The sequence below is a fragment of the Dicentrarchus labrax genome, unplaced genomic scaffold (genome assembly GCF_905237075.1).
Source record: "Dicentrarchus labrax unplaced genomic scaffold, dlabrax2021, whole genome shotgun sequence".
NCBI lineage: Eukaryota > Metazoa > Chordata > Actinopteri > Moronidae > Dicentrarchus > Dicentrarchus labrax.
The window spans coordinates 5,707,431-5,730,658 of NW_026136709.1; the positions used below are offsets into that span (position 1 = coordinate 5,707,431).

A 23,228-nucleotide genomic window follows, 5' to 3' on the forward strand; every position below is an offset into this window, starting at 1 on the left:
CATTTCTTATCGCCACTGGGCCCCTAACACGCCTCATTTATAATCAGTCCAGGCTAATAGATGAGACTGGGAAATACCAAGCTAATCATGGGAAGAATGTAGTAGATTTAACTGGCCTATTGAGGGGAACGAGGCAGCGTGTGCGGATGAGCTTGCGTATGTCGGGGCGGAGTGTCGCTTTGATCTCGTAAATGGACCCACACTTCACCAGCTGCCCTGCCGTGATGGTGACACGCACAAGCCCGGACACACAACACAAGCACAAACACACACACACACACACACACACACACTAGCCCAGATTAAAAGGAAGGAGGGACCTTGCAGGGCCATTCATCATGTCTCAGAGGTCACGGGGGGGCGTCCTATAGGCTGCTGTTAAGGTTAATTAATGAAAGTGGAGTCTGTAGCACCTGTCTGCCTACTAGTCACTCTCCAGATATGTGCTGTCCTCCTCCTCCGCCTTCCAGTCCAAACAAAGGAAGGCAGCCAACCAACAGGAAATTCTCCCTCTTGTTATGCTGTGTTCTGATAAGATAGACATCCCCTGAGGATATTCGTGGTTTATCATACCTGATTCCTGACTAAAATTACCCAGAGGTCTTATTTTTAGGTTTAACATTAAGGAAGGAACCCCAGACTGATAGGAAACCACTGCAGCACTCAGAAACAATAGGCTTGAATTCACTTTCTCCACAACCAGCTAGTGAGTGGTTATAATGGCAGGTTCACACCCTTGCTGTGGATTGCCATCTGACAATAAACCCAACACTCGAAACAACATTTGGTGAATCAATGCTTAGCAAATTATGCCCTTGCTTATTGTACAATCATTCACACCAGATAAAAACTGCTACAATTACAGAACATATGGGACTATGATTCATTGGTTCTGAATGGAGCATATTGCTCGCCATATTGCGATTGCATAATTTGATGCTCTGGTGCCTTGACTAAATCACAAACAAACCATGAAATTAGACGGAGAAGCTCTTTTTCGCCCCATTATCTGAATTATTCCTCCAGCTTTCAAACTATTGTACGTATTGTACTGTGTATGTGTGATAGTTTTTATTTTCCTAACATTAAACCAACAGCTGCTTTAATAAGTCAGGTCAGCCATTTACATTATCTGGAATGGCGTATGGTAAGAGGAGTGAAAGATCTTAAAATTAAAACAGTGGTGGAATAGAAGCTCACCTCACTACAATTCCATGACAAACAAATGGAATACTCCATCTGCTGAGGGTGATCGTGTCATATGATAGAAAGCTCCAGAACGGCTACTAAATGGACCTTGTGGTGAGGTTTGTCAGCCATTTTTTATTTTCAATATCCTTAACCAATCAATTTGAAACTAGCAGCAAAAAGGTTAATATGAAATGTGGACCTAAACCTGAGAGAGTATTAACATGAGCAATAGCTTGAGACCACCAATTATGTCTCCAGCTGAAATACAGCTGTGGTTGTGCATTTATATTTTCAATATCATATGTGACTTGACAGGTAATATTTCAAATAATTGGGAGAAAGTGAAGCTACAGCTGTGTTATAGGCCACCCACCTGTCTTAAAGATCTCATATCGGATGGAGAAACCCGCTCCGTGGGTCTCGTAGTCAGACACGAACTTGATGAAAAGCTGGTTTCCGGACGAGACGACCGGAGAGGGAGCGATCTTCCCGCAGTACTTCCCCACAAGCTGACCGCTCTCGTCCACGCCATCTCGCACCTCCACGTAGTCATACCTGAACAAGACAGGTGAAAGAGACGCGGTGTCAGTCAAACTGTGCTTTAGGAAACTTTATTTTTTCCTGCAGGTTTGGTTTTCATGTAATTCTGTAGTTACTCTGTTCCTGTCGAAGTAAATTGGATTTGTTACTATTTCCGCTCATGTTGTGCATGTATGAACACACACACAGATAAACACACATACATTCATACTCACAGGACCACATAAACACAGAGCAACACGGCATATTGTGCAGGTAATGTAGTGGAAATGAAACACTGTGTACTAATGAGGTCTCAGGTTAAAACTCAGAGAACAGGTGGGAAGGCTATGCTTTCATTATATCGACCTGGCACACACACACACACACACACACACACACTCAGAGCACACTGCAGAGGTTTTGTGCTCCCAGCAGCACTGAGGTCAGGTTTACGTAACTGCTTTGACTACTTCATCTGAACAGTTGTTTATCTCCTGGTTAACCCCGGCACAACTGTGTGTGTGTGTGTGTGTGTGTGTGTGTGTGTGTGTGTGTGTGTGTGTGTGTGTGTGAGTGTGTGCCTGTTGGCAAAAAGAGAATGGGAATTGAAAGTGTTAATATCTTGGCCTTTGGCCTAATCTGGTATATAGAAGGAGCAGGTGTTAAAGCTGTTAAACACACACTCAAACATCACATTCAAATGGAATTTCAGACCCACGGCTATTGGAGGGAGCAGCCTCTTAATGGAGTCAGCGCAGAGTTTAGGGGCAGAAGAGGAAAACAACTTTGAAATAGGTCTGGGAACAGGAGCCATGATGCACACACACACACACATACACACACACACACGCACAGAATATGGCATGTGAAACTTAAGCTGGTAGAGGAGAAATTAGAGTGACTGCCCAATGTGGGTGGTCTAAACAGCCTCTGGTTATCTGTGTATGTGTGTGTGTGTGTGTGTGTGTGTGTGGCACTTGTTAAGGGTTTACATTAAATGAACTGGAGTGGTTTTTACTCCACTGCCTGTGTGCGTGTGTGTGTTTGTATGATGGTTCAGATGACTTTTCCGTGCTGTGTTTTGACTGTGAGTGACGAGACGAGCGTTGCTCCAACGGCAGATTTCGGTTCAGGTTTCCACAGTTCCTAATTGCCCATAACGCCCTGTTCCCGCCAAGTTTTCAGCTTTGCGGGCCACTTAGCGAACATATTCCTTCTCAAACCCAGATGACCCACTGCAAAGGTCCTCAGTCTTCATCAGAGACCAGATGAAAAAAACGCAATTCACACACACGGTAAATACAGAACTGAATTCTGATGTATGTTAGTATAATGTGCAGCAGGTGTGCAGGCACTTTCACACACACACACACACACACACACACACACACACACACACACACACACACACACACACGCTCTTTCTGCCTCCTCCTCCCTCCCCTCCCTCAGAAAATATGTGCCTTCTGGGCAAAGGGGCCTATTTTCATAGTTTTGCTTGATTCCCAAATTACTGTCAAAACATCACGTCTCCTTAGCGATTCTGAATTCACTTAATGTGCAGGATTTCACACAAAAAGGCGATTTACACTTTGAATGATGGCTCGGGGTGGGCTAAATCCCTCAGGTGGGGCCTGACTTGTATCCACACGCACCCTTTGCCACCTTTTTCTACAAAAATGGTGCCTCAAATTTAAAGGAACATATTTGTGGAGCAGAAATCGAGTTACCGGAGGTGAGTTGGGAGAGGCGGGGAGGGCTGTCTACTGGGTTTTCATAAGCAGAATATTACAGCATGTGGTGGGTGTCAGCTAGTGAGAGGGAAGGAGAGAGAGTAACTAAATGTAGAGCTGGGCAGAAGTGGCACTCCCTCGAAAATTGGGTCCCCTGAGGAGGTGCGGTGGATGGATGAATTCACTTGTCTTTCTGCTCGGATGGAGTGATCTGAGGTGATATGGAGCTGTCAACATGCATCAAGCATCTCCTCTTCTTCTCCTTCTCCTTGTCCTCTTCAATTTTTTGTGTCTCAGGTTAAAGGTTTGCTACTTGAACAGAAAGCAGTTTTCTGTCTATCGAAACAGTATAGTCCCTGATAGGCAGCCCTCTGCTCTTGGAACCTCTTTTCAGGATCCACCCCATACAGGCATTAGAGTCTCATCAGAAACTTACTGGAAAGATCTGGTTCCCTCAACTTGAGTTCTTCATATATTTTGATATCCTTTAGGGGCCCGGTCCTCTCCTGTCTGCTGCTGGGTTAAATCCTTATTTTCTCTGCGCTGTGATTTCAGACCAGGTCTTCTTATTCTTCTCTCCTCACCGGGCCACCAGCTGTGGCAACAGCCCGGCTCAGCTTACACAAGTACCACTTTGTTTCAGCTACTTTATCAGCTGCAGCCCAGTAAAAAATACTAGTTTCACATGGTGTTTACAATGTTCCCCCCACCCCGCACACACTCCTTGCGGCTAAATGGCACTCATTATTCAGTTTAAAGGGCTCCCCTGAAGCAGGCATCAGGGTTTTTCCCTGTTGTAATGATGTCATCGCCTAGTTTAGTCACCAGAGAAAATATTTATGATGAAAGCATGTAAAGTCTAACCAAAACCACACAACTCATATTTCTTTTGCACTAAATTAAGTTATTGTCTTCTCAATGTTGTTTTTACTGAAAGGTAGACATATACACTGATAAACGAATCTTCTTAATTTCAACAGATGTTAACATTTTGGTTTAAGTCATGTGTTTTGGCCCGTAGGGAAGTATTCATCAACCTAAATTGAAAGAATATTCCAAAAAAATTTCTCCCACAAATGTTTGTGCAATCAATATGTCTGCTTAGAGGCTCTGTCCTCTTCTGATTCCTCTCCTTTCCTCTCCTCTTCATCTTTTGGTTCCCAGCTCACAACAGAGAGCATCAATCTTTCTGTGTTCCTGCTCTGTTCTATCAGCAGACTTATAATTCACCTCAGAGCCTCTGTCTCTGCAGCTATCTAACTGCCAAAAGCTGAGCATTGCCAGACACCTAAAAAATTGATGCTGAGATGCATCACCGAGATGAAGAAGGAGAGAAGAGCATGCTGCAGTACAGCTGAAGGGGCTGAGCAAGTGTTTGTGTGTGTGTGGTTTTGTTGTTTGTGTGTACGATCTATGTGCAGAGCATTATACATATTGTGTGCAGTATAGAACGTTTTTATGCATGCACAACCAATGTTTTCATTTCACCTGTCCCCACAAACTCCTCATTCACCATCCAAACAAGAGGAGAGCTCTTATTTTCGCTCTTATTTTCATTTTCTATTTCGACTCCTCATACACCAGAAAAGCTGTTTATTGCATTTTTACCCCGGCGCACCATCAGCTTGGATGGCCCTCATAAAGTAAGCACAGCGGGAGAGAGGATGCAGATGGAAGAGAGAATACGCCCTGGGGGTCCTCGCTGTGCTCTATGCGCGAGGAAAGGAAGACCTCCTCCTTGAAAATGTCTCTATTTGTGCCTAAATGACTGGTGTGTCGGCCAGAACTCCAGCGGTTCTGCGCCAGTGGGTCCACACGCTCCGCTCTGCTAACACAGATCCATCCAGGCCCTTATCATCTGGAAGACATTATGGGAAAACGCTTGGTGGGCCAGTTTGACGCCTCCGAAAGGCTCTCCTGTCTCCTGCCGTTTTAAATGTAGCTCTTATCAATTGGTCTGAACACCTGTGGGGGCTTGCTTCGAGGGTCCTTAGGGAAGACAGGAGACAGTTAACAACCTCTATCTCGGATCATAAAAGAAGAACATGAACATGACCTAGTTTCATTCCCCGGATGGTCCCAAAGTTTTGGGGGTTTGCCTCTCATCTACGTCCTCCTGACCTGCCAAGTTAAACTTAGATTCCGCTCCTCAAGGGCCTGTGCTGTGATTCTTTATGTTGTATCACTGCTGCTGTTGTTCTTCTTATTCCTCATGACAATACAATCAAGTTGAGCCATGCACCTATTTATCTGTCTAGTCTGTTTTGGGTCTGGGTGGGCCTGCCAGCACACCACAACACACACACAGACGTTTACACACACACACACACACACACACACCACCCACACACACACACACACACACACACACACACACAGTGAGCTGCCTACCACAGTGCTAATAGTGAAAACGGTTTGCCAATCCAGTGGGGAAATTAAAGGGAAAAAAGAGAGGGGTAGGCAGGCGAGGGGGGGTGAATGTAATTCTCAACGACCTTCGCTTCACCGACTCAAATGTATTAGCCTGCCTTCTTTCTTCAGGCACAGAGAGAAAGCAATCCGCTAGTGTCAAACAAGAACATTAGCCCTCCTTGCAAAGCCAAAGAGAAGGCGACAAACCACCGGCCTAACAATATAACAGTTATATTGCCTGAAGCTTTCCCATGGAAATAATCTGTCCTCCCTCTATAAATGTCCGCTTGATATGGTTCTACAAAAGCAATACAATCTGAGGCAGTAGAATAACGCTATGACAGACTGTGTAAGCCTCATACAATTGGTTAGATTTCTTAATCAGACCATTTATAAGCTCAAGCATGTGGTGGAAACCCCCAGAACAAGAGCTCTTTCTTTGCTATTACTGCCTTTGCTTAAGCTGTGTATGGAACAAATGCCCGGTGCTTTTCTCCGGCATTTCTTTTTCTGCGGCTGTCACACAGTAACTTGCTATTGCATGAAAACATGTCACCTATAACATGTCAAAACATCTCTGGGTAACACAAGTGGAAAGGCCTAAACAACGGACTTGGGACAGCTCTGTGAGGCTCAGGGGACTTAGCAGGAAAAAGGACTTTGTTGTCAGCTGTCAGAAAATTCCGGCCCGCAGACTTCGCGTGTTAACAAGTCCCGGCTAACAAACTGTCACTTGGGGCTCCAGAAAAACATCATTAACGTTTGTACAAGGGGCCGCAAGACAGGCTGATCTCCGACTTACTTTTTCCGAACCTGGAGGGGACATACCTCGCTAAAATAAAATGGTCTCTCTTTCTCCACTTTCCCTCCCATACAGCCTCCCTCGTGCATGTGACATTCATTAACCCGCACTAGAATAACAGGTTCCCTCGTTCCTTTGGCCCAGTCCGGCTGTAATGACCCCCACATCAGTTTGCCTGGACAGACGAGGAAGTACAAAAAAAACGGGTCTACGTCTTAATGTTCTCAGCTGAAAACATTAACCATAATTGACTTTCTAACGTTACGATTTTCATTGAAGGTCAAGATCTCATTGTTAAAACTTGACCATGGAGCTTGTAAAAATCTGGGGATTTTTTTAAACTATCATCCTCCCCACTGATGTGTCTCCACTTCTGAATCTGCAGAAAATTATTGCAGGAGTTGAAGGCCTCAGAACACGGCAACCCACCCAGCGGGATAAACCACCAACCAATCAGAGCTGATGGGTTCAGAAGTGGTTCTTTGACGGCGAGGGGAGAAGGGCATGATTGCTTTGCTCACCACCATGCTGCCACATGGATGAATGGAAGATATAAAAAAGACGGATGAAAAGATGGATTTTCCCCGCCCAGACAGCTCAGCTGCACCCGTCCAAGAGGCCTCTTTGGGTGTTACCCGCACACGGTTAGACTCAGCTCTGTCATATTTTTAGGCAACCTGGCTGTTTCTGGTTTTGTGGCGGCCTTGGCCACACGTTTGTAAAGCATATTTGCTTTCCTGAACAGCAATTATCATTAGCATTGATGGATTTAGTGTGCCTCCATCCATTAGCTTTCCTAATTACACTGTCGAGAAATCTGCTGTCGCCAACAATCAAATTAATGAATTTGGCTATTTAGACTCAATTATTGCATCCCCCTCCCTTTGCAACATGCACAATAATCCTTTATTCAGAAATATGAGCACAGACTGACAGAGGGAGAGTTCTGCCCCAAGGGGGGGGGGGGTTCCTTTCTGCTCAGCACAGAGCAGGCTCACACTACAGTGACCTAGACGGGGAGGTGGAGGGGTGGGCCACAAACTAGGAGGGGAAAATAGAACTGACCACAAAAGCTCCCACTGTTGGCAGGCCGTCTAAATCCCCTATGCTCACCTCACATGCAAGGCCAAATGCACTTTGAACTCTGGTGATGCTGAAATATGTTCAGCTGACTTGCCTTATATTCCCATGGGTAATTGTGACATGCCTAAAGGGCTGAAGCAGGGCTGTGCATTATTTTCAGTCATCCTGTTATGCACACTTTGACCTTTTTTCCCTTATTAATGGAAATATGACAAATAGGTCAAAATAACGTGATTATAGAAATGTGAATATAGGTCAGTTTAAACAAAAGACTTGCAGCCTGTTACTGAGTCATAATCTTAAATGGCCACAGCTGATTTGAAGATAAAATAATCAAAGGTCGATCAAAATACAATATATTTCTTAAAGGGGCTGATTGGTTTAAAACTTAATATTTAATGCTAATGCATCCAAATTGTGATTCCTGCTCTAAGAGGATAATGTTTTACAGTAAAGGCAGCCTTCTTGCTGAGCTCAGAAATGCTTCTGCTAATAGAAAGCAAAATAAAAAATGAGATGCTGATTATACCTCACATTAACTAATAACAAAACAATAAAAGGTGGTTGCACTGAAAATCTGATTTTCTCCTACATTTATGCATTATTGAATATTCTTATCAAATCGTAAAGGCTTGTTTGTAAAAAGTTCCATTTCAAAATGTATTTTAAATAAAAATGGAAAATCATGAGTCCTCAGCATGTATTAACATGCGAAGTGTGTCAATGCAGCATCTATCAATGTAGTATGAAACAAGCTACCATTTTAATAATAATAATAATGACGTGAGGGCGCTTTCAGTCAGTGAAAATCCATCAATCTGCAGCGCATTACTTATGAAGTTCAATATTATATGAAAGCTGTACATAATAGCTGCAGTTGTGAGCTGAAAAAATCCATCTAGCCACATTTTTGTTTCTACTGCACATGCTGTCATCATGAACACAGTGATAATGAGTAAGTACAATTAATTAGAAAACTGCCCATGGCAGAATGGAAATACACATTTAGCACTTTTTCCCTCCTAAGTGAGCTTCGGAAATGAAATAGCTTAGAATACAGCAGCGCTCCATATGCGCCTTAGTGTGCAGATATGAATATTCACACAGGAATGTATGCTTTGCAAATGAAGCAACCAACCCTTTGGGTAATTTTCTAAGAAACACTTCAGAGAAAGTAAAGCCAGAGTGTAGTCATGGCCTTTTTATACAGTAATTTTGACTTGGCGCTATTGTGTAATATGTCACTTACACCTCCTATCATGAAAAGGTTTAGCATGTTAACACAGCAGAGCCAGAAACTCTGTGATACAAGTTACAAAGGGTCAAAAAAAGAAAAGCAGGAAATTGATAGAAAAGTCTGAAAAATACAGGGAAAGAAAGCAAGCCAATAAGATAGAAAGGATGAAAAGGCCTGTGTGTTTTCTCAAAGAGGGCAGAGAGAAAGAGAGGGAGGGAAAGAGAAGCACTCCAGCCCATTTCTGGGGCCATTACAGGAGGGAATGGCTCCCATTTGTCCCACCTTGACATTTGAGAGGATCTCTGATTACACAGAAGAGAGGGGCAGGCAGAGGTGAGCGAAGAGAGTGTCCTCCACAGGGGTCTGTGGCACGGCTCAGATGATACGCCGTCGTTACAACAATGAGAAGTCAAGGGTAAAAATAACAGGGCACTGGGAGAAAGGTGGCGATGTAGCACAGCAGGGCCTAACGCATATACTGTCTTTTTTAAACGCACTGTCCCTGCCATGCTCTTGTCGCCTACTCACCCCGCCTCTAGGGCACCTACAGTGTCAGGACTGCTTCATCTCAACTTACTATATAATGAAGACCCATAAGCCTCAGCTTAGGCCTATTGTGACTAATTGATTGTAAACTCCAGAGAGAGTTAACTTTCAGAAAAAAACAGTATTACGACACTGTCGAGGGTCCAAGAACAGTATCCCATTTATTTTGAGTATGTCACAAAAAGGGGGTGCTTGTTAGGAGACAAAGTATTACTGGATATCCTGTTCATGAGCACATATGTAGGATGTACGTACATGACTGGGATCTGGCATGCTGGAACCATGTGACAAGAAGAAACACGAGGAAACACAACAACCTTGAGTTAGTGACCTACTGAACTTTACATGGAACTAAAATTAGCCAAGTGAACGCTGCATGACTTCACATTTCATGGGCTGATGACAGAAAACAGGAACAATATGCACTCCCTGAAATCGAGCGACATATACAAAGGCAATCATCTATCTGTTTCTGATGCTGTGAGAAGCAAGCAGGGCTTCCCGCCGGGTAATGAGCTGAGTGCACGAAGAACATGCCGCATTCACAGAAGGCAAGAGGAGCGGAGGAGGAGAGCGGAGGAGGAAGGGAAGGGAGGAGGGGAGTTGAGGCTGAGGTCAACCAGAGGTAAAGCTTTTGGGTGCTATTCAAAACCTTAATATACACAACGGGCAGGAAGAGAGAAAGAGTGTGGTGCGGCGGAATGATGGTGTTGGTGGTTTAAAAGGAAACAGACTGGTGAGGTAGATAGAGAAGGGGTGTGGAGGTATGTAAGTGGAGTGGTTGATAGGGGGACTAGTGCAAATAGATGATAAAGGTAGTTGGCAAACAGGTGCCAACGAGAATCCAGCAAAAGGTTCAGTGCTGTGACGCATGCTCTGTAACTATAAGGTTCTTTTACATGCGTGGCTCCGCATTGGTTAGGAAGCTCGAGGGCAATGATGGTAATAACTGCACTGGGAATTATTCAATTAAATGCCCCATCCGTCCCCCCTAGCATTCTCCCTCCTCTTTCTTTCCTCTGTCCCTTCTGCAGTCTGTGGAGGCGGCTGGAGGGTTGGGGGGGTCAGAGAGCAGTCTGGGCTGGGTGCTCCATGACCCGGTCATCTGGCTGGACATGACGCCACTTGGCTGGGGGCAGGGAAGACGGAGAACAAGCCCTAAGAGAGCATTGTAGAGGACTGGGATTGTCCCCTTGAGTGCATACAATACACACAAACAGCCATCAGCAACCACACCTGACCTTAAACCACACAGTAACCTTGAGACAAGACAACCTATTTCTGGTTCTTAACAGGAAGAGGAAATTGGATGGTGATCAAAATAAATAAGGGCAAAGCTTTAACAATAGGCACATATTTGCAAGCATGGACAGTTGTTGCCAGATTTCCTTTGAACGTGGTTTAGCCCTTGGACGCAATATCTAACGTTTAAACCCACATCCTTCATTTCATTCCGATGGCTGCATTGTTCTCACTGTGTGCAAAGAACTCAGATTTTCCAATGATGCAGCACTCTGAAAGCCAAATAGGCCGTGCTGTGAGGGCCACATGCCAAGCGGTGCATCTCTTCCACGGTGCTGGGCAGAAAGGCTGAATGCTTGGCATTACAGGGCCGATCTAAGTGCTGATGGCCAGCCAGCCCTTGCCAGTATTCAGAGGGCAAGGTGACTCTTCCTTCTTTTTACTGGCCCTACAGTCAAACTTTCCTGCCAACTTGGAGGCTGTCTGTCCAGTTGTTTCATTTCCCTCTGTGAAATCCTCTGGGAGATTGTGTAAGTATGCATGGGAGAGAGGGGCCTTCTTGTCACTTATCCCTGTGTAAGTAGGGGTCATCCTGGAAAGCCTGGACAGGCGCCAAAGGTAAGGCTACTAATCACACTTTTAGCAGAACCCTACTGTGATAATGCCGCAAAAGGTTGCTGTGAGGCTGAATTTACAGTCCTTTTGTACAATTACTGCCATCGAACAAAAGAAATAAAGGCGTGAGAAAAAAATTGCAGTGGTGGCTGCAATGAAAAAGAAAGACCACAACTAATGTTGCCAATTTAGTGAGAAGAGATCAAGCAAAGAGCAAACAAAGCGAGGGATTGTGAGTGGCTCTAACTCAATCAGAGAGCAGTGGGGTACCGCCCCATCAATCACTGTCTGCTTGCTGCCCCGGCCGAATCACGCCGATTTGAGTGGTGGAGAAACACCAGTGAGCCGACAGCCTGCTGTGCGCGAACACAGTGACCGAAAATGACCCCGGGGATCTGGGACTCAGACAAGAGGGTCCTTGGTTTACTTCCTACCTACCTACCCTCTTACCCACTGCAAACAAACTTTGCTTCACCCACAGCCCCTCTGGGGACTTGTTTGATTGTTTGGATAAAGAACCCTGTGGTTGCTGAGCCCCCCTCCCACCTGCCACCCCTTGAGGATCTGTAAGCACCGGGGCGTTAGGGCAACAAACAGGCCGCACAGGACCACGGCCACATCAATCAAAATCATGAGCCCCATTCAAGGTTGGACCACTGAACGAAACATGTCTGACAAGCATGGACACGCTGTATTAAAGTGTCCAGAACTCCCTCATCAATTCAACTAAACGGCCTCTTCTCTTTCCTTTCTCCTCTGGGACGGGTGAATAAGGAAGACATTGGGAGGTAGTGTTTCCAGTAATCCACCCCTGACTACTGCTCTGCCACCCACGTATCATGAACTCAAATTATTCATTCATTCACCCTCCCTATCACTTCTTGTTGTTTTCCATACAGCCTCATAAACTGAGAAATCAGCATTTGATGGAAAGAAAAAAAGGCGAGAGACGGAAACCTGTTGCTAATTATATTATATGAGGCAGAGAGGGGGAGACGGTACTTATTGCCAACTGTCCTTTGGAAACAGAAACGCATAATTGAATCATAGCCTCAGTGTTTAATGCTTTTTCATCGGCGCTGGAAGGAAAATGAGTATGAATTTTCTTACAGTCAATAGATGTGTGTCCAGATAGAGAGCTGAGATTACCAAATGTTGTCCTCTAATCATGAGTCTCTCCATACGGCTCCTTTCCTAGCAATCTGCTTCGGATAAAAAGTAAAAGAGCACACGACTGACATCTCTAAGCTGTGTGGGCCGCGTCTCCATTCCACAAGAAACTTCCATATAGGGAAGCTTGTATTGGTTTGGGGCTGGAAAGAAAGGAAGAAGCAGGGGAAAAAAATGAATTCACCAGCCGTGTGCCAGAAACAGCTTAGTGACACTCAATCTCTGGCATACACGAGCCGCTAACTCCCACATCGAGATGAAAAACAAAACAGGCAGACACGTGAGACTGTGTGATGCTTTTGTGCTGCCACAGATATGTGACCGAGGCTTTAAAATCCAGCGGGTTATTTATGAGCACGGGCCTTGTCTCGTCTTTCTCTCTTCCTCTCCCTCCTTCGTTCCTCCTTTTCCTACTCCTCCGCTGTGAAGTGGACCTCCCTCCCACTGTGAGGTAGAGTGGCTCGCCTCCCGGTTGTGGTCAGGTTGTGCATGAATCAAAGTGGTGACAGAGCAGCGGGGAGGATGGCAGATGCCACGGCCAGAAAGCTTTTCAATCAGGCTGCCCTTCCAAGGCTCGGCCAAGGTGAAACACTTCACCGGCGGATGAAAAAAAAGACCCTCAACCCCATGGTCACTCACACACACACACACACACACACACACACACACACACACACACACGTATTGCTTGCATGCAAGCACCGACCTACTTTAATCCTGCTCATTAGCCAGGGAGTAACCCTTTATGCTTAAAAGAGATGAAGAAGAGGCTCGAGAGTAATGAGAATGAAGGTCAACGGCTTTGTGATGCAACATCTCTGTCTGCTCTGCTGTCTTTTCTGCCCTCTGGTTAATTAACAAGGTGAACACTAAAATTTATCAGCGCTGCAGCTTTCTTTTTGCTTTGAATGGCTCACCTGCCTCATTAACGGTTACGTTTTGCAGGTATCAAATAGGATGGTGTATTGTAAATAGAAATTTAAGATGCAGAGTGCTTGTCTCTGGAAGTTTTACCATGCTGACAAAATAAGGTTTGGTATAATTGCTGTGAAGAGCAAACAAGACATATTCAAAGTGGATTGCTCTTTGATATGCTGCTGACAAGCTAGTTTTTCAAGGTACACTGTTTCAATGTAATTTTAGGTGTAATTTGATTTCCATTGTTATGAACTGTGGGAGTCTATTGCTGTGGAAAATACCAGGTGCATAATTTTAGCTGCTTTTGTCAAACCTGGTAGTTAAAAGAAGCGGCGTCGCCCTACGCACTCTTTATTTTGCTGTGCCTATTTTGCGGCGCCGCTTTGAACTCCACTCGCGCAGATGCTTCTCTGACATGCACTTTGAAAAGAAGCCCACATAGACAGCAGAAATGAATGTCCACTAACAGGCCATAAGTATCTCCAACAATCCTTGTCACTCCAAAACCCCGTCTCCTCAGCCCCGGAGGTCACAGCACTTCCCTTCTTTAAAAGCCTCCACCGCCACAGGCCAGTTAAGAAAAGGTTCCTGTTGCGCTGCAGCCTTATTTATTTTCCTCCATGACAACGGCTGATAAACCGTCACACAGCCCACTTCTCCTTATTTGCCCAGAGTTGCCTTGCAGAGGAGCGTGAGAGGGGAGCGGTGGGGGGAGAACAAACTGTTTTCAGAGCAAGTAAAGAGTTACTGCTCCTCACTCCCCAGCTGTGAAGCTCCACTGCTCTTTATCGTGAAGCTGCTGCATGCTATTCAGGTGGAAGGGTAACAAGGGAATTAGGGAAAATGGCCAAGTATGGATCTTTTCCCTAAAGCCCCTTCTGTCCTCCACTTCCTCACTTCCTAGAAACAGGTGGCGCTCTTTGTTGGGCACTATGAGCATATGAGTGAAGTTAGTGGGATTCCACATGACAAAGAAGAAGCCAACTATAGATCCAGGGTAGGGTATAATACCCTGCTCCCCCTTCCCAAGCTCCTGTTAGTCATCTCTGGAGTCCAGGCCTGGCCAGGAATGCCAGGAGGGGCAGGATGTCTATTGTAGGGGGTACACAGCAGAGAATGTTTGCCTTCCCAGCAGGCCAAGCAGCTCCACAGGGGCAGCTCAGTGGGAGATCGGAGTGGAAGGGGCAGAGGGACAGAGAAAGTAGACAATATCTACACTACAATTAAAAAGAGGAAAAGAGTGCTTTTCCAAGCTATGAGTTACAGGCACCTGAAGGCAGGGGGGCTCTTGCAGACTTTTGAAGCGTGGCGAGGCGGGAGGCTTTTGCCGACTTTCCCCTCGATCTCCCCCACAAAGGGCTGCTTTAGAAGGCATTCCTCAAATATCTCCGCTGCCTAGTACCACACTGCCATACATCTAATCTGAACCCTCCCACCATACACTGGAATTTCTGTGGGGTCCAGAAAAATACTGTCCAGACAGAGAGAAAAGCAAAGAAATGAGGGAGGGTTGAGGAGACAGTCTATTTCTCCCTCTGTTTTTAACCCTTCTCTCCTGCTCCTCCAAAACAAACAGTGCAGCCTTGACTGACTGGCTGACTGACTGGCTGCAAGGGATTTCAGTGTGCTGAAGAACTAACAGTTTTTTGGTCTGGTCAGCAAATCCGATGCCATCAATGATTCATAATGTTGTCAGGAATACATCGTATCTATAGAAAGTTGGTTCTCCTCTTCTAGTCAGCAGGAGTGGAGGGGATGGAGAGAACAGCCTCCAGCTCAGGATGAAAGATTCTCTACATCTTGTTTTGTTCAGTTGAAATTTTATCAGATTTCTAAACAAAACATCAGAACTATCATCCGTCTTACAAATTAAAGAAATTGCCTTTCAATCTGCCTTTACGTGAAACCTGTCTGTCACTTGTTTAGATTCAAATCCGCTGAAACCTCCATTTTCCCTTCAGAAAGCAGAGCTGCCACAGTCAGACTAGCCTGACAGCCCTTATCAGATCGCAGAGAAACAGAGAATGCATAGACAGGGAGGGAGCGGTGCAGAAGCATATCTATTTACTTCAGTTTTTCACTTGAGCTTAGCTTGCTCATTCAACTGATTTTCAGAGCTGAATTGACTTCAAATATTTGCCTTGATGCAGGCTGTGCCTTCGCCTCAAACTTCATTAGCTGCAAGAGCGGTGAGGGCGGCCCCTGAAACTCCACTCTGTGAAAGTCTACAACGGTGCGTGAAAGGTAAACACGTTCTGCATTCACAATCGCAGGGCTCACTTAGTCTCCTTATCTCTGTGATGAAGTGTTTTCCTCCTCCAGCTCTCAGGATACAGGCCTCTGCACTTCCCCAAACAAACCTGTCAAGGGTAGCGCACACGTGCAACAACACCACCGCGGCCAGGCTCCAGCTCAGTAAGGGCTGTTTTTCTTTTTACGAGCGCCACTTTGAGTGCTTCTTGTTTGGTTTGCTGATAACAGCCATGTTGGCGAACATGTGGTGCATGTGTGTTCCATTTACCCACTAATTAGATTGCAAGGCAGTGCACTGAAGCATGCATTGTAGCCCCCCTCAACCCCCTCCTCCTCCACCCACTCTGCCAGTCCATCAGATAAGGAAGCCATTCTGGCTCTCATCAGTTTCCATTATGTAAGGACTGATTTGGTGAGTGGAGTTGCGACAGAGAGTCTGATTGGTCCAACACAAATCACACCCAACTACTGTCTACAGATACATAAGTAACTGTCCCCTCCCCTATAATCGAGTTACCTATGACATGCCTTGTCAGCGATTAGCACAATAACCCACCCTCATGTTACACACAGTGCCATAATTTGAAATTAAAAAGGAACAAGGAATCCACAGAAGGGGGAATAATAAATTGTGAAGTGGAACTAAAGTCCCATGACAACCACTCCATTAAAAACATTAAAAATGAAACAGTATACCAAGTTAAAAATAGGACAACGCTGTAGGTCAGGTTGACCCCTTTCCGGTTCAATCTCTGCCTGGCCCACATGAATCGGAGACTTACTTAAGTTTCACAGCCGTCTGCTGGTGTCATTTCTTAGCTTATCCTCTAGACACGCGGTTTACAACCTCCTGACCGTACTATTGGTATTACACAGGCTGTGTGCTCCAAGCGTAATGAAAAAGCAAATAGGGTAGAGGCTGAAAGGAGAAAAAAAAAAAAAAAACAGCGAGGAGGAGGAGAGAGGGAGAGACGCTCACAGATGCAAACACATCACTACACAAACTTCATCTGCTAACAAATTTATGAACAGCCAATTAACTGCCAATCCACAATCTGCTTATTCGGTGGCTGCTAAAATGAAAGAGCAGGGCTAATTTGCAAATGATACATTGATGGATCGCTAAACTCAAAGCCCGCCCTTTTTTCAAGCTGGAAAAAAACGCCTTCCTTCAGCCTGCAGGAAGTGAATTCTCTTTACTGCGTGTGTTTAGACACAGGAAATTCATTCCTGACTAATTTGATTAGCACAAGCATTGTTACTGCTAACCCCCCTCTTCCTGTCCCTTCCTCTCTCTCTCTCTCTCTCTCTCTCTTTCAAACTGAGACTCTTGGACAGTTTAATGGTCCCTCTGGTGCTGAAATCAGACCCAAAAGAAGTGTCAAGGAGCATCAAGCCTTTAAAAGACAGCAGCATTCAGCCTGCCATAAATCTCTGACAGCAGTAAAAAACAAAAAGAAGGTTAAAGTGGGATTGAAATCCAGGATTAAAAAACCAAACCCCTGTAAACATATACAGCGGGCTTTGAGGGAGCACAAAAGAAGCATAGGGTCCAGATTTCGGGTGGAGCGGGGATACAGTAACAGGATCCAGCAAAGCCCTGTTCTCTCCCGAGCCCTGCAGCGTAAACAAACAGCTGAGACAGAGCGGGGACACACGCACAAAAACCACACACAATCACACACACAGGCAGGCAATCATAGCGAGGCAGTCTGCCCAGGCAAGGCACACCTCAGGGCACCCACACTGACACGGGCTCATCACATTACTGTCTGTCTCCGGTTTCATCGGCTTAAACCATCTATCAGACAACAGGTTAGCCGCTTAGCCTTTTGTTGGATGCGACAGCTCGCGGCTTACAAGTCAAATAAGGATCAGTAACTAACTGTCACTGAGAGATTCGCCTTAAAAGGGTAATTTCACCTAGAGAAGCAATTGAAACAAAAACAGATGAGTCAGACAATTTCACTCTTTTCCAACTGCGACATCAACAGAGTGAATGCCTAATTAAAGTAAGCTGAGAACCGTTCTTGGAATTTCTCACTTGTTTGGAGAGTAATGGGATTTTGAGAGGAAATATGAAAGTAAATGGCTTATTAAGATGGACATTTTTCTCTTGCAGTGTATAAAGTAACCACAGTTAATGGCCTCTGGTGAGGTTTTGGACCCATCGCTCTCCCTCAATGCCCTCTGCAAAAGTGCAGCAACTCAAATCAATATTACACCCCGGTGACTTCACCCCTCAAGGACGAGAGGAGGACATTCCAAAACCAAATGGCAGGGGTTAGAAATTCCTGCCGCCCTATGTAGTGCCTGAGCTGGATTTGCATCGACACGGTCTCAGCGGGCCTGCGGACACTAGATGGCGCAGTTTCATGTGCAATATGCATGAGGGAAAAGGAGGGAATGAGTGTCACACATACACACACCAGCGCTATTACACTCACAGGAACACACACATATACATGCTATCAAATATGAATAAACATAAATCTATAGCTGTGTGTGTGTGTGTGTGTGCGTGTGTTTGTTTATGTGAATACGCAGCCTCTCATAGCAGAGCGGTAACCAAAGGGAGGTCTAGGGGGCCAATGTCTTTGCAGGCTTTACACACTGTTTAATTCCACTGTTCATTCACCCAGTCTTACAGAATAAAAGCATACAGATTATTTCCATAGTGTATTCCCTCTAACCCGACTAACTGCAGACCAGACTGGGGGCCCAGGGACAAACTCAGATTGATGAGATGAGTTTTTTGGGGACCAAAGGCCCATCTGTTTGTCATAGACAGGCTCGCTGACTCGCGGAACACTCACTTGCACTCCCGGTCTTCCAGATCGAAGTGCGGGTTGAAGTTGATGAGGATCCGCTGGTGAGGACCGGGCGCAGATATCACCCACACGCATCTCTGAGAAGGGGGGTAAGACATGGGGTATCCGGGCGAGGTGAGGTAGTTGGCGGTTGAGATTCTGATGTTGCCTCCACATTTATCTGCAGAGGGGAGCGAAAAGAGTTGTTTACGGCTCGAAACAAAAGAAACTCGTGTTTCACACTTCGGACATTTAGCTGGTGTTCCCATCCACAGCAGCTTCCAGAGACACAACAGCTGGACTACACCTTCCTTAAGACTGGCTTACAGGACAGTCTAACACCATTATAATACAAACTCATATTTTATTCAGCTCCTATGATGAGGTGGGATCTATCTATCATTGCAGAGTTTAATTGGATCTAAGTATCAGTATTACTGGCTCTACTTTAGTATCTACTGTTATTATTATTATTATTATTATTATTAATAATTAATATTCCATGAAAGAAGTTTATGTGGAGCTCTAATGATATTTGATTCGATGCTGTGGCACAATGGAGTGATCTTAAGTCACGCTGAGGTGACGGAATAGTTCCTTATTTAAAAAAAAAGAAGAGAAGCAGCAGATCTGAGGCCAGTTTGGGTATAAGTGATCCAGATCAAAAGTCCGAATTGAGAACTTTCCGAAGAAGTTTTGTTTCGCTGGAACCAAAATGCACAGGGATCTACAACCTGTTCATTTTACGCTGTGATTTTAATTATTAGAAGAAATAACCCTTTGTTTCTCAGAGGCCCGCCGCTGCGACTCACATTTATCTACATTTGCGCTTTTATTCTTCCTTTTTTACTACAAATGCTTCCACCGGCTGCTGCTCTATAACTTTACATAAACCTCGTGAAAAAAAAAAAAGATTAAAACAGTGAAGAAAGCGAGCGAGGAATAAAAGCGCAAAGTAGAAAGGAAACTGACGCTGGAAGAACATGGGGAAGTTTGGGCTGACTTTCTGAACTTTATCACAGCTCACGTTTTCTAAACTGATTAAAATCACTCGATAAAGTGTTCTAAAAAAAAGAGCTTATTATAAATAAATATTATATATAATACTGAAATCATATGATAAGGATAATAATAGAATTAAAATGCCTTAAGAAAAAGTAACAAAAAAACTGATTACTACTCATTATCATACATTCTAAACAAAGGAATAACAGGAATAAAATAAATAAATAAAGGAGGAAATAATTAAAGAGGGCTAGGATCATCTCTATAAAGTCACTATTGAGCAATAATATATGAGTCTCTAGAAATGTGAGGGATTTTCTGAGGTGTTGGCACAATGGGCAGGTGAGAGCCTTGCGAGTTTGCCAAAAGATCAGCGGAGATCAGAGCGGGCTAATCTTTAAAAAAAATATTGGGATTAGTAGCTCTGCAGAGTACATAAAAGCTTTATTTATATAGATATCAGATGTCACGCTTACCGTTTTTGAAAGCCTTGACCACCAAAAGGATTCCCATGAACAGGATAAAGACTAATCCACAATGCATCCTTGTTTTCTCTCCACAAAAATAAAATTACGCATACAAAAAAGAAAACTCCGAAATTAAACTCCTCCAGCAGATTTTTTTTTTTTTAGGCAGGTGTTCTTCTCTCCTCCTCTTAACTCGACAAATAAAACAAAAGTGTCTTTTTTAGCGCAGTTGGAACTGATCTGAGAGCGGGCTCAGGTCGCTGGCATCCTGTCATTCAGCTCCTGTTTCCTCTCGCCTGTGCCGGCTGCGCTCCTCTCTCCAGCGCCGACCGTGCCATATCCTCTCCAAAGAAGCCAAAGCGCAAGATGTACACGAAGAACTGACCCACTCCTTTCTGCGTTCTTACTCCGTCAAACGATAAGGCAGCGGGTAATCCTCGGCTGTGGGGTGAGAAGAGATACACGGAGATGTGGTGAGCAGGTTAGGAACGCGCGCTGCGGCCGTGCGCTTTAGACATTTCCCAATGTGTCTGAACGCTGCTGCTGCTACAAACAGGACTATAAAGGCACGGGTACACCCCTTCCCCAAATTGTAACCACTTTGCTTCTATAGGCTCCGAGTGGGGACTCGGAGAGGTTGATGATTGGCTTGATTACAAATAGCCAACCTATGTGTGGAAAAGCTCTGTGTCTTTATATGTAAGCGGAGCTGCACACTCAGTCACAGAGCACCAGCAGTCCGTTAAGTGACATGACTCTCTCTCTCTCTCTCTCTCACCCCCCCCTTGCTTTCTTCCCCTCTCTCTTTTACTGGCTCACTCTCCCTCCCTCACCCGCTCTCTCTTCTCTTACAAAAAGGAGCCAGACATTAATGGAAGATGTAGTAACACAACAGGACTCCCTCCAGGAACATTTAAAAACATTATATCACCGATTATGATTATTGGTAGAAACATGCTACCATGCAACATCATTTTAACACGTATAAGTCTGGATTGTAAGGAATACTGTAGGAGTATTTCCTCTGGATGTGTCCTATCTGGGATTGGTCATTTTATGTGACATAAATCCTCTTTTGTGTCTTCCAATCCATCTGTCCCACAAAACACTGATCCGCCAGCTCAAATGGAAGCATATCTGTGCTGCAGTGCTTATTATAGGCCCCGTTCTTGCGGGAGCTAAATAATAGAAAGTGAGTTTTTTCTCTCTCTCTCAGTCCTTGTGGATTTATTTTATGCACCAGTAGCTATCCAGATGCGCCGATTGTTCAAGCCTGCCCCACAACAGTGACACCATTAAAGCCGCTCTCTGAAATTTAGGGGAAATCAATTAAAGCGTAAATTATAGTAGCCTCGAGTCGTTTACTCAAAGCTGCCCTTACTGGGTCACACCGCACAAAAAGGAACGGAGCAGGCGTGTATTCACCGGCACATGCAGTCCTGTACATCAGAATCCTGCATAAACGCAACGCAAGGCAATATATGAGTATGAAAAAATAGTTTTATTATGCATGTTGTATTGTGTATACCTTAAAACCAAAGAAATAAGGGATTATAAAACAATAGGATCATGTCAGCCAAATGTGTAAAATGTAAAGGGAAACCGTGGGAAATGGTGAGAAAGGATCATTTCGGTGGACTTTAATGCAGCAATATTTCTTTTACCCTCTTTCTATACCATAATAAACAATAAAAGCAGCTGCATTCACCTGCGTCTTGAGGACTCGCAACCCCGCATGCATCCAGCCCTCCTCTCTCCACTTCCAACATGCGTGGAGCAGAGAGTACGATCCGACAGGCTTCCTCCGATTCTGTTCAAATGACACCTGATCTTCTCCACAGCCTCACAAAACCAAGTCAAGTTATTTCCCCCACCCAACCCCCGCCCCCCCCTTTTTTTTTTACGTCGGGGGAGTACCACAGCGCAGTCCAGTTCGCTCCCGGGTCCCAACAGCGCAAAGACGCACAGCCCGATGCCCGGTGACTCGCTCTCCTCTCCGCGTACAGACTAATCTCCTCCCCGCTGATCCGCCCGGGTCTCTCTCCTTATCGCGCTCCCTTTCATTCAGTCTGTCACAAGTGAAATCCGGTGAGTGTTAGGGGGGAAACAGACAGTCCCAAAAATGTGAAAGGGATGGACAGAATAATGTGCAGAAACAGGAAAGTCCTTGTTGATCTGATAGAAGTTTCCCTCCCGTCCGTCTCTCCGTGCGCCACCGCTCTCGCCTCCTTCACTGATGCGAATGCAGAGGGTTTGAGTCCCTGCCAGCCCCACACGCCCCTTTACGAGGGATGAGTACGCGGGCGCGCGATTGTCCGCGTGCGTGCGTGTATTTGTGTGTGCGGCGCGGGGGGGTGGGGGTGGTGGGTCTCTGCAATGGAGATGCAGATTTCACCCAGATGCCTCTCTTTGTACCAGCCTTCAGGGGACGCATGAGAAAGTCACATTAGACATAATATGCAGCAACCCAGTGGCGTCTCTGCGCTTGTAAGCCATCTTGAATGAGTTCAATTTTTTATTTTGGATCACTGGCAGAAAGTCTTCCATAGCTGTCTCTGCCCTTATGAGAAACTATAGCACTTCTGTTATAACTTATATAAGGGTGAAAACATCACAGTGAATCAGTACGTCCCTCAGAGTACTGTAGGATTATTGAAGTGATATCATAGGAGGTAAAAGAATACACTGACACTACTGAACACCATACACACTACAAATCTCTATAGAAATATCAGAAGAATATCATAGAGGTACTATATGGGCTGATACGCTGTTTTTTTGCAGCCTATAGGGGCCTGAGGGACTCACTGAGCGTGCAGTGTTTGAACAAAGAATGTGTTCATTGTTGGTGTGTGGACAATCTGTCTGCCTGTCTCTCACACACTTCAGCCTGTATCACAAATACACACACTCTTCAATGGCAGCATATGTCATACTGACCATAACCTCGTCATTAGGTGTGAGACATGAATTACCAATCGGGGGTGGAGGAGTCAATAAACCATGTAAAAATAGGCAGAAACAAATACATACAATAAATGCCCCGGTGTAATGTTATTAACAATTCAAACAGGACTGATAACAATAAATGAAAACATTTGTTGGTATGTATTAACTGTTGAATGAGCACCGGAGATGACAGGGAAGGACTCTGGAGCCAGATTTTGGAGCTGAGAAACAGACCCTATCTAGGAAACAATTCCCCTTTGGAGCAGGAGTTCT

At 45.0% G+C, this 23,228-nt stretch overlaps 1 protein-coding gene across 3 annotated transcripts in view; it reads right to left on the reverse strand.

Annotated features, from left to right (window-relative positions):
• Positions 1-22,264, reverse strand: part of nrp1a (neuropilin 1a) — a 59,997-nt gene extending 37,733 nt beyond the window's left edge. Inside the window, exons 1-4 of one of the 3 annotated variants that reach the window (XM_051410649.1) lie at positions 21,715-22,264; positions 20,016-20,447; positions 18,541-18,715; positions 1,565-1,746 (exon numbers count right to left, since the gene is read on the reverse strand). In XM_051410649.1, coding sequence (XP_051266609.1) covers positions 1,565-1,746; positions 18,541-18,715; positions 20,016-20,082 — 424 coding nt within the window. In that variant the 5' untranslated portion in view covers positions 20,083-20,447; positions 21,715-22,264. Of the gene's footprint in view, positions 1-1,564; positions 1,747-18,540; positions 18,716-20,015; positions 20,750-21,714 lie in introns of those variants that run through there. The other 2 variants (XM_051410651.1, XM_051410650.1) reach the window with 2 other exon arrangements.
• Positions 22,265-23,228: the final 964 nt, after the last annotated feature.